The 19,448-nt window shown below is 39.7% G+C and overlaps 8 protein-coding genes across 8 annotated transcripts, besides 3 other annotated features; 4 read left to right on the forward strand and 4 right to left on the reverse strand.

The window, feature by feature from the left end:
* Positions 1-2,787: 2,787 nt before the first annotated feature.
* On the forward strand, positions 2,788-3,834 carry KLLA0_A00110g (uncharacterized protein; the record flags this gene model as incomplete). Its single annotated transcript, XM_451004.1, has 1 exon — positions 2,788-3,834. One exon carries the CDS (start codon positions 2,788-2,790, stop codon positions 3,832-3,834), a length of 1,047 nt encoding a protein of 348 aa, XP_451004.1.
* A 793-nt stretch (positions 3,835-4,627) lies between these two features.
* Positions 4,628-6,151, forward strand: KLLA0_A00132g (MCT family MFS transporter; the record flags this gene model as incomplete). Its single annotated transcript, XM_451005.1, has 1 exon — positions 4,628-6,151. One exon carries the CDS (start codon positions 4,628-4,630, stop codon positions 6,149-6,151), a length of 1,524 nt encoding a protein of 507 aa, XP_451005.1.
* A 686-nt stretch (positions 6,152-6,837) lies between these two features.
* Positions 6,838-7,056, reverse strand: KLLA0_A00143g (uncharacterized protein; the record flags this gene model as incomplete). The annotated part of the gene is made up of 1 exon (XM_002999298.1): positions 6,838-7,056. One exon carries the CDS (start codon positions 7,054-7,056, stop codon positions 6,838-6,840), a length of 219 nt encoding a protein of 72 aa, XP_002999344.1.
* A 1,082-nt stretch (positions 7,057-8,138) lies between these two features.
* On the forward strand, positions 8,139-8,579 carry KLLA0_A00154g (uncharacterized protein; the record flags this gene model as incomplete). Its single annotated transcript, XM_451006.2, has 1 exon — positions 8,139-8,579. One exon carries the CDS (start codon positions 8,139-8,141, stop codon positions 8,577-8,579), a length of 441 nt encoding a protein of 146 aa, XP_451006.2.
* An 11-nt stretch (positions 8,580-8,590) lies between these two features.
* Positions 8,591-8,991: a long terminal repeat.
* Positions 8,992-9,114: 123 nt separating this feature from the next.
* Positions 9,115-9,552: a mobile genetic element.
* Positions 9,553-9,576: 24 nt separating this feature from the next.
* Positions 9,577-9,668: a long terminal repeat.
* A 433-nt stretch (positions 9,669-10,101) lies between these two features.
* Positions 10,102-11,511, reverse strand: KLLA0_A00176g (histidine phosphatase family protein; the record flags this gene model as incomplete). Its single annotated transcript, XM_451007.1, has 1 exon — positions 10,102-11,511. One exon carries the CDS (start codon positions 11,509-11,511, stop codon positions 10,102-10,104), a length of 1,410 nt encoding a protein of 469 aa, XP_451007.1.
* A 2,725-nt stretch (positions 11,512-14,236) lies between these two features.
* THI4 (thiamine thiazole synthase) lies at positions 14,237-15,211 on the reverse strand (the record flags this gene model as incomplete). The annotated part of the gene is made up of 1 exon (XM_451008.1): positions 14,237-15,211. One exon carries the CDS (start codon positions 15,209-15,211, stop codon positions 14,237-14,239), a length of 975 nt encoding a protein of 324 aa, XP_451008.1.
* Positions 15,212-17,581: 2,370 nt separating this feature from the next.
* KLLA0_A00220g (TspO/MBR family protein) lies at positions 17,582-18,067 on the forward strand (the record flags this gene model as incomplete). Its single annotated transcript, XM_451009.1, has 1 exon — positions 17,582-18,067. One exon carries the CDS (start codon positions 17,582-17,584, stop codon positions 18,065-18,067), a length of 486 nt encoding a protein of 161 aa, XP_451009.1.
* Positions 18,068-18,271: 204 nt separating this feature from the next.
* KLLA0_A00242g (acetate uptake transporter family protein) lies at positions 18,272-19,105 on the reverse strand (the record flags this gene model as incomplete). The annotated part of the gene is made up of 1 exon (XM_451010.1): positions 18,272-19,105. One exon carries the CDS (start codon positions 19,103-19,105, stop codon positions 18,272-18,274), a length of 834 nt encoding a protein of 277 aa, XP_451010.1.
* Positions 19,106-19,448: the final 343 nt, after the last annotated feature.

The raw sequence follows: 19,448 nt of genomic DNA on the forward strand, positions 1-19,448 counted from the left end.
AACCGGCGCCAGTGTGCTGGGACCACATACCTAATCAAATCCGTACACCACATACCTAATCAAATCCGTACACCACATACCTAATCAAATCCGTACACCACATACCTAATCAAATCCGTACACCACATACCTAATCAAATCCGTACACCACATACCTAATCAAATCCGTACACCACATACCTAATCAAATCCGTACACCACATACCTAATCAAATCCGTACACCACATACCTAATCAAATCCGTACACCACATACCTAATCAAATCCGTACACCACATACCTAATCAAATCCGTACACCACATACCTAATCAAATCCGTACACCACATACCTAATCAAATCCGTACACCACATACCTAATCAAATCCGTACACCACATACCTAATCAAATCCGTACACCACATACCTAATCAAAACCAAATCCGTACACCACATACCTAATCAAATCCGTACACCACATACCTAATCAAATCCGTACACCACATACCTAATCAAATCCGTACACCACATACCTAATCAAATCCGTACACCACATACCTAATCAAATCCGTACACCACATACCTAATCAAATCCGTACACCACATACCTAATCAAATCCGTACACCACATACCTAATCAAATCCGTACACCCCGCTCCTCCCTTTCTGGTAATTTTACTTTTATTTTTTTCATTTTTTTATTTTTTCATTTTTTCATTTTTTCATTTTCTCATTTTCTCTTTTTTAATCACTCTAGACGGATTTCCTCTTCTGGTAATTTTCTTTTTCTCATTTTCTCATTTTCTCATTTTCTCTTTTCTAATCACTCGAAACGGATTTCCTCTTTCGGTAATTTTGCTTCTTTGTTTTTTACTTTAATTTCTTTTTCCTCTTCTCCTCTTTCGCTTTCTCCTTTCACTCTCATCCATTCTCATTCCTCAATTTATACTTTTTTTGGCAGTATTCTTGACTGTTTTTCACCATTTCCCCTTACCCGCACTTCCATCACATTTTCTTTGTCAATCCACCTTCTTGCCATGGCCAATGCTTGGTCCTGCTGGGCCTGGTCCTTGCATAGGATACACACGTTACCCGCACAATTATCACCCATTTTCAACTTCTTCCAACTTTTGCTCCTCTTGCCATGAAACTTCATTTCAAATTACTTCACTTCATCACTTCCTTAGTTACCCTGCTTTATTATAAATCACGTGCTTCCCATCTCCCGCTTCCCATCTCCCGCTTCCCATCACCTGCTTCTCTTCACCTGCTTCTCTTCACTTTCATTTTTCATCCCTTCTCATTCTACCTTTCTTTCCCTCTCTCCCTCTGAATATAAGAATTCTCCACTGTTTTTCACAATTACTACTTACCCGCACTTAAACTACACTTCTCCATGTTAATCAACCTTATTCCTATCCTATCCTCTGATCTCATCCTGGCCGTGCCTAAGCTACTACAGTTACCCGCACAAACAATTCCCATCCCACATCTCCCATTTCTGCTTCTCTTGCCACCAAACTTCATTTAAAATTACTTCACTTCTTGACCCTAATACTTACCCTGCTTTCTTCTATATCACGTGCCTCTTATCTCTCCTCTCCCACCCACGCTTTTCCATTTCACCCACCTTCTGTTCTATATCGTTTCATACGGCACGAACCTCAGTGGTTCTCTCCTGTCCCATCCCATCCATTCTCAATCCATACTTCAATCCTGTTTTTGTCCGGGTTACCCCTTTCCTTCAAATCTGTTTCATTTTCCTTTTTTTCGCTTTTCATTTTTCATTTTCATCTCTGTCATTTCATACGGCACGGAGCTAGGCACTTCTCCCCTGTCCCATTTCCTCACTTCTTCCCTCTCTCTCCCTCAGCTTTCCCATTTTTTTCATTTTTTTCATTTTTCATTGCACTCACTATTCCTGCTACCACAAGGGTCCCCCCTTGTAAATGGATGAATCTTGCTGAACACAAGGGTCCTCCCTTGTAAATGGGTACTCCATTACTGAATACACGTGACTACTTCAACCATCCCATTTTCATTTTTCATTGCACTATTCCTGCCACCACAAGCATCCTCCTCAAGGGGCCCCCCTTGTAAATGGATGGATCATTGCTGAATACAAGGGTCCCCCCTTGTAATTGGATGCCCTTTCCTGAATTCACGTGACTGATTCAACCATTTTCATTTTCATTTTTCACCACGATCAATCAATCCTCGTGAATCATCTCCTGAACTTATTCACGTGATAACCAGAGGAAGTGTTTTTCATTTTCATACTTCCTGTCCATCATCCCTCCATAGAGAGGACCTCTCCCTCTGTCAATAGAATACGCTTCTCCATACACGTGACCACCGCAAACACTCTACTAACAACTATCTCTCGTGAATCATCTCCTGAACTGTGAACTATGAACTGCCTATTCAATGTATACTGCTACTCTACTGTTTATATCAATTGCTCGTCTATTCCTCTCTCTCCCTCTCCTTCCTCCCTCTCTCTCCCTCTTCTTCCTCCCTCTTCTTCCTCCCTCCTCCCTTTCACTTTTCCATCTGAAACCTTCTTTTCCTTTTCTAAAGTTGAAAAATCTACTGAAACGCAGTCTCCAGAATCACTGGAAACTGCCACAGCACCACGTGACTAGATAATGTCTTTTTCACAACGACAACTTCCGGCGAACTGAACTTACTTAAACAATCTGTCGTTCTCGACTTTAATTATTCTTTAATTTACTCATCAACTAAACTCAAACTGCAGAGCAATAAGTCCAAAACCAAACTACTAACATCTACTAAACATCTACTAGACATGTCATCTCACCCTTTCCAGGTCATTGATTTGTGTGCTCCTGCAGAAGAAACTTCACGTCTGCTATTAGAAGCTGCAAATACTCAAGGTTTTCTGTTTATTGACGGCCACTCTTTTTCTCAACAACAAGTAGATGCTTTGTTTCGCTTATCCATGGAGTACTTCACCAATACTCCCCACCACGAAAAGCTGCAATATGCTTTCGATGTCGCCAAGAATTATGGATACACTGATTATACTCGTGAACAAGGGGACCCCAGCAAGGCCAAAGACTTCAAAGAGTGCTACAATTTTGGTTCTATAAATTTCAGCAATGGTACTTACAACGGCCAATCGCGGTCTACTTCTGAAAATTGTATGCAGCATGGTGAAGTTCCCCCATTGTTTACTTATCACAATGACTTAATTGTTGACAGCATCAAGAAATTCCATGAGCTGGCCAGGAATATCATGGGATTATTCACGGTAGCCCTTGGAATCATCCAAGAAGATTTCTTTGTATCCAGGTTCAGTGACGATAAGAAGAACGGATGTGTCATGAGGTTGTTGCACTATCCCCTTTTCAGGGATGATGGCGTTGATGGCAGCTCTGGGATTGACCCGACGCTAAGAATTGGACCTCATTCGGATTACGGCGCATTGACACTCTTGCTTCAAAAGGAAGGAGAGCAAGGGCTGGAAGTGCAATTGGACCCGGGCTGTGACCAGTGGACAAAGGTTCCGTTTTTGACTTCCAGATACGAAGGTTCGGCTCCTCCAATTGTCGTTAACTTCGGTGACATGTTGAGCTTTTGGACAAAAGGCGTTATTAGGAGCACGAAACACAGAGTGAAAATTGACCCTGGTGAAACGAGATCCAGTGACAGATACTCCATTGTGTTTTTTACCCATCCTGACGCAGACACTACCCTAGATCCCGTTCCAAGTAGAGTCATCGAGAGTAACTCTAATGGCATTGGGGCACCTCCGGTGACGGCTTACGAGTATTTGTCTGCTCACCTCTCCCGCGTGATCAACTCAATTCCCAGTCATGACGGCATGGTATAGGCTGCGTCACATTCTATGACTTCTTTCATTTTGTTTTACAGTTTTTTTTACAGGTTTTTTTTTTGAGATTATTAATTTTCAATTTTCTACTGTAGGCAGACAGAGTGAAGAATTTCTAACTTGATTAACTGCTATTGAGCAGGTCAGCCACTAACTTCAAACCCTGACATGTACCCTCAAATAGTTTTATATACTCCCAATACTTACCGTACCTAGTAATGAGGCTACTGAATAACGCTATACTCCGAAGGAGATACGTCGGAACATTCGCTGATGAGTTATAAGGTATATCACTCTCTCCTATTGGAACACTCTGATAATAAAAAGTCATTTATTTTGATGAAAAAAGAAGAGTGAATTTGAATCTTTGGATCTAGAACTTGACAACACGACTGCATAAATGACCAGCATGAGGGCCGGTGGTGAGGAAGGCCTTTCACATGTTTCCCTCTGCAACTGGTATTTGTGCACCTGTAAATTATCAACCGGTCGAGAGAGACGAAGTCTGCCACAGAGACAACAGCACACTCTCGAAGTTCGAACGTCTCAGTAATTGCAATCTATTGGAAAAAAATACCAGTATTGATGTCTGCAGATATTCTGCTGGGTCATCTCATCTTTTATGACAAATTTTGACTCTATCTCTTTTGATTCTACTCGTGTTGGTATGTATTTTCTTCTTTTTTCTTAACCTGGAAACATATAAATATACCTCTAAAGAATCTGACGTTGCACACCAACTGACGGAATACTCCACGGTCAGTTTTTATCTTTACAATCTCGGACAACTTGAATGAGTGCAACTCTTCAGAGAATCATGTCCGAGAATAACGCTACCTTCAGAGAGAAAGGAGAGACCGCTACCAGCTTGGAAACTTCAAACATTCCTTCAGCAGGAGAATTGAAAGATCCTGGCAGACTCGAAAAGGAGCAAACTATTTATGAATTTGAGACTGTGCCAGAAGATGAGGATGATAGCTACAACAAAATAAAAGTTCCAGATGGAGGCTATGGCTGGGTGGTGGTTTTCTCATCCTTCTTGTTAAACTTCTGCACCTCTGGTGCGTCGTATGGTTACGGTGTTTACTTGTCATATTACATGGATAGTGGAAAATACGAAACTGGAGGTAAACTCGACTATGCTGCCATTGGGGGATTGAGCTTTGGTGTTGGGGTTCTTTTTTCTCCCTTGTACAACTATATATTGATAAACACTTCACCAAGGAAGCTCATTTCGCTTGGAATCGTCATTCAGAATGTTGCCGCGTTACTAGCTGCCTTTTCTACCAAATTATGGCAGGTGTATCTGACTCAAGGTGTGTTCATCTCAATAGGTACAGGCGCAATATGCTTTCCAAACACTACAATAGCCGCACCATGGTTTAGGAAGAAAAGATCCCTAGCTCTGGGGATTACCGTGGCCGGTACGGGGGTTGGAGGAATCGTTTTCAACCTCTCCACCCAACGCATTATTGATAATTATGATTCCAAGTGGGCGTTGATTTCTCAATGTATCATATGCTCAGTGCTGAGTACTGTAGCGGTGCTTTTGATTAGAACCAGAAGAGACGAGGTTCAGAAGTATTCTGATACGCCCACAACAGCAGTGGCGCTGGATATGTTCAAGTACCCAGTGATATGGTTATTGATCCTTTGGGTGTGTTTCACCATGCTTGGTTATGTTGTTCAGGTCTATTCTCTGTTCTCGTTTACGATTTCTCTCGGCTACACTTCCAAACAAGCCTCGGCGGTGTCCTGTGTTATATGTGTGGGAATCATTGTTGGAAGACCTCTTGTGGGACTTGCCGCCGATAAGTTCGGAGCGGTGACAACAGGGATGTTCTGCCATCTGATTGTAGCTATTCTGTGTTATGGAATGTGGATTCCGTGCAGAAATTACGCAACAGTTGTCGTGTTCGGTCTCTTCGAGGGAATGTTGATGGGATCAATATGGCTACTACTCACTTCCATAATAACACGGTTGGTCGGTTTGCCAAAACTAGAAGCGGTGTATTCGGTAGTCTGGATGTTTCTTGGAGCGTGTGCTATTGTGTCACCTGTGATTGGTATTTCTCTTGCAAAGAACAATGTTAAGCCAGGGGAGAACGCCTACTTGTACACGGCAGTTTACTGTGGAACAGCGTACCTGTTGGCAGCGTTAGCTCTTTGGTGCATTCGCGGTATTATTATCGCACGCGACAAAGTAAGTTTGGTTGAAAAGACTGGCTACGATGATGGTGAGCTACATTTGAGGGTAAACCTTGTCGATGCGCTGAAAGGAATGGCGCACTACGGCAAGTTATATCGAAAGGTGTGAGAAACTTGACAGTGTTGTTCCAAGACGTTGTAGAGACTTTTCCAGTTAGTCAAGTATTGGAAGAATGGCTGAATCTAGTGTAGTCCAGGAGAAAGTATATAGCATCTAGTAGTTGAACATCAAATCCAAGCTTATAAACTGAGGATTCTTTGTCCCCTCTCCCATTCGATGTTGATAACCTATTCGTTATTGATCTACATTAACCAATGTGCCAAATAGAAGAAACCAAAGAAAACGTCGAAGAAGCATCGAATCACATGGTAAATATTATTCACTAATAACTCTAACCTCGAATTTAATACCCGGAGCTTTCCATCATTGCCTAAACACAAAGCTGAAATGACAGGCATCAGATTTTGTTCTATCAACGAATCCTTTCTTAAGAGAGTAGAAAAATTGTCAGATAACTGCCAAATGCTAAGGCCCCATAATACCAATTACAAAACGCAATGCTTTTGCCACAAACCGATTGCCCATTGCAGAATACGGCATCCTCGACATCTCTTGTTACTGCCCCGGCAATGATCTGTTTTACTGCAGAATTGCCCACAGTTGTTGATCGCTCTTTGTTTCAAACCACTTGGAGTAGCTACTAATGTGTGGGGCTCGGCTATGGTTTCTGTAAAGGAACCATTTACACTAGCTTGTACCTCCTCGCTTTCAATAAAATTAGCTACATTAAAGTGTTAGTGACTAGCGAAAAAGTCTGAAGTTGCAGCAACTGTTGCGAACGATTCCCAACTGTAGAATGACCCGTTTTCGAAGTATGCACTCACATTCAAAAAGTACCCACTACTGTTGTCGGCGGATGAGATAACGGTGAATGTATCGCCAGCTAAACTTTGATCGAACAAACGGAAATTCGGAATGGAACTAGCAAGTAATAAACATTCCAAGCTGACCATCGTAATTGTGCTATTGGACTTATTTGGTTGCTTGAATCAGAAACTTTCAGCAATAAATAATTGTTGCTGGAAGAGTTTAAGCTTCAAGTTGTATTATCTTGGCATTTTTATATCTACGTACCTTTTACATGTGAGGAATGCGGTTTTATCTTGTAGATGTCTGTTTCACTTACGTTGCTGCATATATTCGTTCCTTACATTTTCAATGCAGTGCAAAAAATGGCTAACAATAAAAGCAGAAGATGAAGAAAATTGAAAAAGTCAAAGATAACGAAGCTCCGGTATGTGGCTAGTCAGACCTGTGCAGAACCATGCAGACCAGTCCAGCGTTTATTTTCGTTTCCTTTTTCCCTTTTTTGCAAATTTTGACGTTGCCTGTATCTCATTCCTTCATGAGCTAGCAATAGCAGGTAATAACGTAGAATGTTGAAGTGAAGGAAGAAGCTGCGGGGAAAGTGTGTTCAGCTTTTAGACTTAATTTTCATGGTACTACGTGATCTCTGGAGGAAATAATCCTCAAGCTTGGTTTTTAGGCACTGCGAACTTGTCGCTGAGCATAATTCAACTTAATCCATGTTTTCTGGAGCCTTTAACAATAAATCCTGATTATGCACTGCTTTTCATTCCGTATTAGGTATAATGATTTCGGGTGTTTTGGGATTTTCACTGATCATAGCTCTTAGACTTAATATTTTCGATTGCCTTGAGGTTCAACAACCAGTATTTCTTGGTTATGATCCCACAGCCTCTGTTTGAGCAATTATCTTCGCGTGATAACATGTATCGGAGGAAGTAGATCTTTTGAGAAAAAGGCTTGGCACCTACGCTACCTGATATACACAAACAGTAAGCGATGATGACACGTAGCAGTTCCTTTAATGTGGTCCCTGGCACGAATGTGTACCGGTGTCAGGTATCAAACACTAAACACTCATTCGTATTTACCAAAGATATAAAATAGGTGTTGTTTACTGGATCTGTCGTAATATCTTTAGCTGTATATTCACTTAGTATTTTTTGATGATCGGTTTATATATTATCATTTAGACTTCGCTCAGTATAGATAATCTAATACCGCCGCCATGTACATTAGCTTGGTTTATTTGGAAGTTTTATTGTCCTTTTCGCTACTTTCTCCGGCTGCAGCCGCTCCGCTGCCTGATGCAAACTCCACCGCTGTCAACTCACTTGAATTCGATATGGTTTCCAATTCCACTTCAGTTTGTTTCAATTCCACTAACTATGCCATTGATGTTTCTGAGCTCCCTCTTCCAGAATGGTTAGATGACTGGGATTCTTTATTACTTGCTATGCCGTGCGGTGATGAAATTTTCGTTTCTGTTCCAAAAGATCTGGACAGCAACACTACAGCAAAGATACTGGCTTATTCTTTAGCTTCTGGTATTGCAGTGGATAATTGGAATAGTGAACTGCAGAAGAGAGAAAACATTCAGGCAGATCTTGATGCCTTCTGGGAAACAGGCACTGTTGAGCTAGACTCGCTATCAATTGTACAAAATTGATTGCACAAGAATGTTGTTTCTTTGCGGTTGTAGGGGTATTTCTAAGGCGTCATTTAGTGAACCATTGCTAAATAAGAAGTTGAGCTGAGAGCAACTAGGATCAGCATCAAGGCTACAGTGTTTGGTGATTGAAAGCCCAATCTGAAAAGTATATAAGTAGATGGTTTCTTCATCCAATTTTTCCATCTGGATTTGATGACATATTAATTATTGTTCTACATTAACTTGTATGTCAGATGTAAGAAACCAAGGAGAGCACCGTAAGTAATTTACTTAACTAGTCGATCACCAATTTAATTATCCATTTATTTCATTAACAACTACAAGTCAGAATGGCATCCAATTACGTTAATACTACTAACCCTCTAGGCCAAGCCCCTACTACCAAACATGATGAATATCCAGTCCAACATTCCTAAAATAATAGCAGTGAGAACTGTCTGAAAAACAGCTCTTCGAATAACAACCGTAACCCGAGAATTCCTCACATGAGGGGATTAACGCAAACCAAACGCCTCATGAACATTTGCCAAAGTCTAAAGTCACTAAAAATCGCTACGTGGATTTAATAACTGCCATCAGAACCACCATATGTGTGGCCTGAGACAAATCTTTTCGTAACTTCTCGGATGAATCTGATTATGAAATTTTCACCCAGGCAAACGTTTAACTCAGAGTCTTAGAAGAGGGTGACTTGAAGCTAAAGTTTGTGGCCATAGATTTGACTGTAAAGGCCCTATTTGCTCCAGATATAGCTCATTAATTGATAAACATCTTAGATCTTATAGGAGCGGGACTATTTTACAGTTTCGACACACCGTGCCTGTTCTCAGAGAATGGTGGCTCTATCGCAAAAATTTACAGTTCTTCGACACATTTCCGGATTCCAATAAACATGTGTCAAAACCTGAAGCAAGAATGCCTTGTTCAGTCTCAGTTCGGCCGCACCAGAAACGTCCTGTCGCTTCAAGACATTTAAATAGATAGGGTTTATGAGTGTTGTTCCCTGGCGTTGTAGGAGCACTTCTAAGGCGCCAGTTATTGAACCAATGCTAAATAAGAAGCTGAAGCTGGGATGAACTAGGATCAAGTATAGAGCACACTTTTTGATTGGCAAGCCAATCCAAGAAGTATACAAGTGGAAGGCTTCTTAATCCAATTTCTCCAATTGTATTTGACAACGTATCGATTACTTTTCTAGTCAAAGTTATGTGTCACTCAGAAGAAAGCAAGGAGGACACGGATTTTTGACTGAAATGTATTTATATTATCTAGGTCATGGTCGCGAAAGAGTTTATACATAAATGCTTACTCAGTAAGCTTTGAAGAACAAAAAACTGGATACATCTCTGTAAATGAGAAGAACGAATGCAGAGCATGCGATTGATCCTTTTATAGGGTATGAGAAATGCTATGATGCTAGCATGGTGTTAGTAGATCGGCAGTGTGCTGGTGATGTCAGTAATGCAAAATAACATAACATGTAATACTTATTCGTTGCAGCTATCTTTTTTTGTTAGACTTATTTGTTACTAACAGGACCATTGTACTCCACTTCATTGTAGTCCCAGTAGAAAGTAAGTTCGGTGATGTTAGACACCTGTTGGATTTCGCAACTGGAAACATAGTCAATTCCATTCAATCTGTCTGCGATGTAATCGTCAAAGTCCTCGATAGGACAGGAGAACCCTGGACCTGAGGTGCAACCTGGAACTGGAATAACAACATCGTTAACAATGTAACGAACATAAGAGGAATTTCTACATTTTAATTTTTCAGTGAAGATACGACCTCCCATAGGCGTCACCCAGCTTAGCTTCTGGATATCCTGGAACTCAACCTGTTCCAGAGAGTATTCAGTGACACCATTGTCGAAAAGGCCAAGTGCCGAAACGAATTGTTGAATATCGGTATCATGAGAAAAAGAAAGCCAGACCTTATTATCCAAATCATCAGCTTGTGTGAAAAGATTGTAAGAAGCGTTGAGTAACACTGAACCAATTGGTTTAACCAGAGGGTTGCCTAAACCTCTGCCATAGAAATTTGTAACATCAGAATAGTACGAGTAGGCAATCAAATCATTGCGCTCAAAGAGATCACAAACGGTAGAACTACCCTTAATATTTGTTACAAATGCACACCAGTCTACCAACAGTTCTATGTCATCTTGCTCCAAAGTTAGATTCAAGTTGGAGTTCTTTTTCATCCATCTGTTTTTGATATCAGTTAAGTAAGATAGTGTAACATTTTCGAAGTACTCGTCACCAAGGTCGCCATTGTAGGAAACACAAGAATCACCAGGGGTAAGAGAGTTTGCGCCGGCTGTTTCATTTTCTTGAATAATTTGAAGATCAAGTTGAACATTAAGCTCTTCTTCCAACGCAGAAACTGCGTATTTAGCAGTTTGATAGACTCTCCCAGAACTAGATGTAAAAACTGGTGTATAGTTACCGAAAAGTTCCCCGTAGTTGAAAGCAATGTATTTTCCCAAAATTTCAGCGGTTTTTGATCCCATATAAGGATTGGAAGGGTCAACATCGGAAGAATTGGTTAATTGATCAAAATATTTGGTATCTGACACAAAAAACTCATAATCATTGAAAATTTCCAAAGGACCGTCGAATTGACCCTGGAACACCTTTAATTTGTCCCATAGTGCGATCATCAGTTTACCTTTTGACGCGGTTGGATATCTCTCTCCATGTCTTGCCAACATTTGGACATGTTCAACGGTACACTGGTCCGGAACTTCTACCGGAATTCCAAAGGATTGTGGGTAATCGTAGTGAGGACCCTGACCATTCAAAAACGGAAAGATGGATGCATCTGCTGTACTGCTTTTGAGTGCATAGCAGACTGTACCGTTATCCTTTGAAATAGGAGCCGCATGGATCGATGATAGTGATAAGAAAGTCACCAGAATGGAAAGCATCTTATCCTAGGCTTGGCGATTTTGATTTTTTGAATCTTCCTTTGCTTTTTAGCTTAAAATACTCCCATTCACTATTATGACGAAGAACTTCCTAGGGAGCTCATCTCATCGCGTACTGTTGTCTTTCTTTTATAACTCAATTGTATGGCAGTTCACATATTTGAGTTGAACATTGTGGCGTGCTACACGTGCAAGTATGTTGAAGAATCATTGAGCTTATTCTCCAAAAGTTTGCAGTTTCTATTCAGTATTTCAGTGTATATTCAAATGTCATTGAGAGTTTAGTGCTACTTTTACAACCATCACTGTCGTAACCAATATGACAAAAAAAAAAAACATCTACATCAGTGCCTTCTTGATCTGTGTTCACCCACCTACTTTTTTCGCTATGCACCAATCCGCAGATATTGACACTTATGACTGCACGTGTGTCAAATATGGTTGAAAAAAACTGAGAAACAGCAGTTTCGGCATTTAATAGTTCAGTTTAATTACTCCTCTTGAAAGGAAAATACATGATTACCATTCATATTTTCGGTCTAACTGCTGATGTGTTAGTAGAAACTTGTTTGTTTCTACTCTTCAGTGCTTCTCTTCTGCAGGAAAACTGCTCAATGAAAGATGAAACACTTCAAATTACACACTGGCAATTTATTAAGGTTATGTATGCATTATTTAAGGTTTAAAACAAAGTCATGATAGAAGAAAGGCTAGAACTAAAATTTGGGGACAAGACTACACTCAAATAGCAGGAGCAGCCGAAAAATATAGCTCTGAAGTCTTGTGTTTTCGTCAGTAGGTGCTTGTCTTTTGAAATTGGGTTTATTGCCTCTTTTGTCAAACGCTAAAGCTTATTATTTAGAACTGCGAATATAACCTCATAATCTGGAACATTCTGAACGGAATGAGTGATTAACGGATTAAGGTGTTCTAGCGAGAGTTGTGAATTGATGCTCCTTTTATTATTCACTTTCTGTTCTTTTCTTGAAAAGACACAAGGTAGAAACCTGACGATAATTATTAAAGTCCTTTACCAACTATAGACAGATGGGTACTCTCACCTCACCTACGGTTTACTGCAAATTAGAGCATTGTGCAAGTTCTTCAACTTCACTTCATTTATAGGATGCTGTTAAAGACACTATGACGAACTGATCATCAAGATAATGGCACCGTACGCGATCTAACCGTAGTTACGACAATAGAGGTTTGCGTTGACACTACGGAATTTACGTTCCTGTGACCTCGTGGTAGATAGTTACACTGATGCAGTTCGCATTAATACAAAAAATGTATCACGGACGCAGCAAGAAGTTTGCAATAGAATGGGAAAACTCATGATGAAACGAACCTCTTATAATTCTCTTCATGGTTATTTTAGGAATCAAGTAAAACTTGCTCTGCATCATGACCAACCTCATCCGCCATATTCTTAAGAAATGTTGAACAACAGCTATTGGAGTCCATGGTGCTCAATTCCACGAATTTATTATCATACCTCCATTGTGAGTGTGAGCAACATATTATGATCACTAGACATTAATTATTTAATAATTATTAACAGTTTTTAAGTGGAGTTCTTTCTTATGTCTTCTTTTCTAAATTTTGTTTCGAACATCTTTTCTGGTGATTTAACACAAGCTACACAGTCTCGGTTAATCCCTTATTATTCCTTCTGTGGCTTGTTATTTACTCTCATGCGTGATGTTTATGCATAAATTTTATCATATATCGACGCAATAAACATTAAAATCACGTGCTTCTTTGGTAACGCAATGAAGGAACCTTGAAACAGCCAGCTTAGTCATGATGCCAATTACGCTACATTGAATCCTGCTATGTGGGAATGGATGATATTCAGAATTTGTGGTAGGAGTTTGACTTATTAAGCATATTATTTATAATGTTCTCCTTAGTTTCTTCTGTCAGGCGGACACATTAATGTAGAACAACACTAAATATGATGTCAGATCCAATGGGGAAATTGGTTGAGGAAACCTTCTACTTATATAATTTTGAATTAGCTTCTCAATCGCCGAACGCTGCGATCTTGATCCAAGTTCGGCACAGGTTCAGCTTAACGGTAAGCAATGATTCCATGAATGGCCTTGGAAGTTCCCTTACACCACCATTAACAACAAACGTTTTAAAAATTAAGTAACCAGACATTGTTATTCATGTTCAATTTTCATAAGATTTTCTTCTTATTAGCGCTCTCGTTTTATGACAACACTCAGATACTTTTTCGTTTCATCACTAATTAACAATACGGTCTACTATGCAGTAGAAGTTTTCAACAAAATATTTCTGCCGGAACTAAAATGCTTGTTGAGGGAAAGTACTGACATGAAAAGCACTTTATTTAGTAAGGTTTTATGCATTCGTTCCTCTTTGTATAAGATATATTTTTAATAACTGATCGGTATAGTAACGTCTGCTTTTTGTGTTTTTGTTCATAGAAGGTACCATGGAGTGACTCGGTACATTAAACTTGTAGCTGGCTGATTATTATGCGACAAAATCTTTAGAAGTCTGAAAAATTCCCTTCGAAACAGCAAAATTGATAGCTCCCCAATTGGTATGCTGAAGTATTTATTAAACATTTCCTTGTGATTTCATGGAAGAAATGTTCAGAGGCCATTAGCAGTCATAAAGTGTGTCGATAAAAAGCTATATAAAACTAGACACTAAGTAAAAAATTGAGGTAAAAATCCCCTTGATTCAATCAAGCAGCAAAGTGCTTCAAGATATCTTCAGCAGCCTTGATACCACTAACAGCCATAGCACCGAAAGTTGGACCCATTCTATTCAAACCAGCATGTTCAGCAACTTCCATACCAGCAAAGTAAACTGAACCAACCTTATCGTATGCACCAGCGTTCTTAACAACAGCGTCTTCAGCTCTGTTCATGTCCAAACCCTTCATACCAGCGTAGGACTTAGAGGAATCGATGGAAGCCATACGTTTAACAGTGAAAGCACCAAATGGACCATCGTGACCACAACAAGACAAGATAACACCATGCTTCTGTGATAAATCCCTTTCGCCATTATCCTTGTAACCAGACAATTCGATGACGTTTGGATCCATACAAGATTGGGTGTCGTGATTTTGAGTGACTAGAGTCCAGTTAGTAACAACACCAGCGACGTTGACGTGCTGAGAATTATCATCGGCTGGTCTGGTGACAAGATCTTCAACTGCAGTAGCATTGAACATCTTCACGTTAGGGAACTTCAATACTTCACTCAATACAGTAGACATGAACAAAGCAGCGTGTTTAACAACAACGTAATGACCCTCATCTTCATATGGAATGTTCAATTCGTCCAAGAATTTGTCTGCTGGTTTACGCATGATCATGGCAGAGAACAATTGACCTCCTAACCAACATCCACCACCTGGAGCAACGTTGGCTTCAATAATGGCAATTTTCAAGTCAGGTCTGTTCTTAGCAATGACGTATGCAGCAGATAGACCACTTGAACCTGCACCAATGATAACAACATCGGATACGGCGAACTTGTCCAAATCTTTGAAATAACGAGAGGTCATTGCACGAGAAACAGTTGCTTCCCTAATTGGAGCAAATGCAAAGTCTGACCAGTCGTCTTGTTTGACAACATCAGACAAACAGTGTTCGACACTTTGAGATTGGACTGATAGTTTGTTTTGAGTTTGAGTTTGGGTGGTAGACATTTTTGTTCTGTTGTTGCTACTTGTAAAGTATCCTTTGAATTTAGCTGCTACTGTTCTACAGCGAGAATCATTGATATAACACAAATATAATACCAGAAGGTTAAAAGGGAAAAGGTTGAAAGAGTGGGCCTTTTTATAATTTTAGTTCTCTAACTAGAATGCTCACTGCCTCTTAAACTTCGAACAAAGACCGTGGTTTCACGAGGCTTATCGTCACCCACAACGTTGGTTGGACATGAACCTGTTAGCATTCCATACCATATTACTTTGCCTTTTTTTTTTTTACTGTTAAAACTAATTTCCTTAATGTCTGTACCCTTACTCCGTTATTATACGAATAAGCGTCAGTTAGGAATATCTTGTTAACAGTGATAGAGATATCCGCCAAGGTTCCATGAAAATTGGCTGATTACCAAATCGAGAGTAAACGGGAAAGATAATCGTTCGTTTCCAAAAGAAAAATGCCCCCAAACGTTCTCTTTAACACATCAGTTGATCGCTCAGTAGATTTTGTCCTTTTTGTGAGTATTAACTCTTGGCCTTTAGTTGAATTTCTACCCTTTCTATCGCTGCATATAAAAAAAATACTGTTTTCCAGAGTAACTCTTAGAACAGGCGACAGTTTTTTTTTTGTTCTTTTCCAACATTACCTGCATCCCACACAATTTCCTTAAGGGACATAATTGCTGACGAGAGCATCGTAAATTAACATATACCTGTGTGTATGGTCTGGCGTTTGTCGATAGAAGACCTCATTGGCTGCCATTATTTGCAATTTGAGGTATGAACCGAAAACGAAGGTTTTTAGCTCATCGTTGGCGAAAAAACGTCAGTTTAGGGTGCAAAAAGTAAACTTGGTTGGAAAGAGATACAGGTAGCCCAAGATAGATGACGCAGTAGTACAAGATTTCTGAATTGAAATCTACATTTCCGGTCCATTGAAAGAGTTGTTTGAATTTATTTCGTGTTAAGATGTGGTAGCCTTTCTTCCTTCATTTTCAGTACATAGATACGTGAAAGGCGATTGGAACTATCCACCAGATCAAATTCGGTTATCCTATCCTTAGAATTGGCACTGACATGCCAACTTCTATGAATCAAGAATTACTTTTATTTTTTGGTACTCTAGGTGGGAAAGGCACGCATTGATTCACAATAGAGTGTCCAACGGTTTGAGACATTTTGGGTTGGCTGTTTCGACATCCAACTAGAAATAAATCACGTTTTGGTTATTTAAGTGAAGACAATACTTTGCCAGTTAAAATGCATAAGCCTGTGACTTGAAATTCTAATATTTGAGAGATTGTGAAGTGTCACCGGCTTTGGGCGGTTGGTTCTCTTCCTTAGAATACTTACCAAAGGGGTCTTTTTTACGATGTCGTTCATTGTATTGCATTGTTTTTTTGACCTCAGCGCATACCCATAATATCATTCGTCAACAATAAAGTCTAAAAAATATTAAAACAGTGAGGCATATCAGATTATAGGTATAATGTAGGCTCCTTAAGTTTAAACAAGGTTGTACCTACTTTTCAGGCTGAACATACCAGCATCGCTCGAAGGAAACGTTGTAGATATAGTCATATGCTGCTAAGGTGAATTGCAAAAGCAAAACCGTAGATCTTATCTTTGAACCCTATGAACGGAAGACATGCAGTGCTGGTCATGAGAACAGACATGTCCAAGTTTCTTAATATGCATCAAATAAGTACGTTTTTACCAGTCCATCATTCAAGTACTAGTACATACCCTTTTGCTTCTGCTATGCTATCCTATCAGAGCATTCATTTATAGCTTAGGATGATGAAATTTTGTTCAAGAATGCTTAATTTTTGCCTTTTTGTACCTCGTCTCTCAAAACTCAAGAATCATAAGTTCTTTGTTTGATAAATGCTGCTTGAAATAATACCCCGCGAGTAATATACGTGCCGTTACTAGAAGAAATTATATCACCATTCACACTTATATTCTTTTCATTAAGATTACTTACTTAACTTACTTATTTAGTGAAGATCAACGTTGTAAACAGATTCAAACCACCGTTCATCAAGATCAGATCGCAAATTAATTATCATGACAAGTCTTACGAGAAATTTAGAGCTTGTCAAGATACAAAATCGGCGTTGGCATATCGTAATGAGATATATCTTTTTGATGATGATGCTTCTTCAACGAAAACAAGCGATCCTACGTATCGCATGAGTTGTTTTTTTTTATCGTTTTCCAACTAAACCCTTTTTTTTTTAGGTTTTTAGTATTCCCATTCTACCTTTCAACACGTCACTTGATCATTCTAAGGTTGCCTCTTAAGCTAACGCTAAGAGTCTATTCTTTCTCAGAAATCCTAAAGCAAAACTGAGCCAAGACAATATGTTTGAACTATATAGCCCTGTCAAGATCCTCGCATCTGTTGCAACAACACTTTCATTTGGATACTCATCAGGTTTGGTGACCAGAACCAGCGTTAACACATGGTACCCTACTCTCATTAAACCATGGTTTACACCACCAAACAAGCTTTTCCCAATTGCTTGGTCATCCTTGTATTTGGTCATGGGTATTGCTGCTGGTATAGTATGGTCACACGCTAGTAAGGGTAATAAACTAGCAGCAACAGGCCTCAAACATTTTGCTGTTCAATTTGGTTTAAACATGCTCTGGAGCTATCTCTTCTTTGGTCTCAAATCACCGGGTCTTGGACTAATTGAAGTAACTGCGTTATGGTTTTCTATTTACAAAACATGGTCGGTGTTCACACTTGTCGACCCTACTGCTGGGTGGCTTATGGTCCCATACTTATCTTGGGTAAGTTATGCAACTGTGCTCAATGCTAGTATTTGGTGGTTAAACCGTTGAATGCAAGTATTCTTTTCAATTCTACCCATGTTTGGTACGACGGCCGATTTGCAGAAAATCGTAGCAAGACTTCCGTGTCATCCTGAATGAGTAGATATATGAGTAAATATATGAATAAATACTGAATCTTGATTTTTTAAATGTACACATTTCCAGTTAGCTGCAATCAATGCTATAATGAAATCAGATGTATCTAAGGCAAGATCAAAACAATGTGTGATGGGGTTTAGGTAAAGGTAAAGGACGCACAGTGACATATGAGTTTTCTTTCGTAGCGACACCTGCGAATGCGTCGTACCAGGCAATGAAAGCGACTATTACACCAACGACACCACCTGCCCTTGTGACGTTGGTATTCTGTGCAAATTCACCAATAGATAGAAGAAGGAAAGTAATAGTCAAAAAGAAGAACAACGAGAAGAATGCAACAGTAGATTTCATTGTACACACCGTCATACCAGCAGTGAAGATTGCCCATCCTAGCAAAAAGAATCCCACTGCAGAAGAGAACTGTTCTGGGTGTTCTTTATAGGCATCGGCTACACCGAAGAATGGGATGTATAACGCAGAAAATGACATCCAAAATCCACCAAATGAACTTAGTGCAGTACCACCAAATGTGTTTTCCAACGCTATTTCCCAAATCCCTGCAATTAGCTGAACCAAACCGCCATAAAATGCGGCTGAACCGACAACAACATTCGGTATCGTGATTCCCATTGCCCTGGCATTGAACATTGAAAGTACGAATGTAGTCAAAGCAAAAGCCGATAACCCTAATGGGGCAGGATTAGCGAATTTATGTGTTGAAGGTGGCGCTAGCCCAGGGTTCAAGGTACCACCAAAAGCAGTAAATAAATCTTCCTTCAAGAACTTTTGACGACCGATGAAAACGAATTCGTGATTGTCACCGCCAGTATGAATCTTTTGCAATTCCAAATCATCGTACGCAGAAGATTCTGATGGATCGTGGTTTGCCATACGCATCTGATTCTCGAAATGATCCCCCGATTTTTCATTTAGGGACTGGTCTGACATTATATTCTCTTTTGTTTCTTTTGGTCTTTGAAAGTATGTCTCACGCGAATATTTTGTACTGGAAGGTCAGTGAAGATGGATAATCCCAAAAGTACTAAATATTGAACTGGAGCTCTCTATTGCTGTTGTATCCAAGAGTTATTCATTCATTCTGTTCTTAATGTATAGAATGACGGAACTTCAGCACATTATGTCTTTATATACGCTTTCAAGTCTCAAACCATATGCCATCTTAAGTCTTAACGTCAGCATTTCATGCTTATATCGCAAGCAAGTTACAGTGCATTTCTCCTCACGAACACTCCTTGTTTAACCCTCTCCGTTGTATCGCGCACTGAGTTTC

This window comes from Kluyveromyces lactis (genome assembly GCF_000002515.2).
Source record: "Kluyveromyces lactis strain NRRL Y-1140 chromosome A complete sequence".
Lineage (NCBI taxonomy): Eukaryota > Fungi > Ascomycota > Saccharomycetes > Saccharomycetales > Saccharomycetaceae > Kluyveromyces > Kluyveromyces lactis.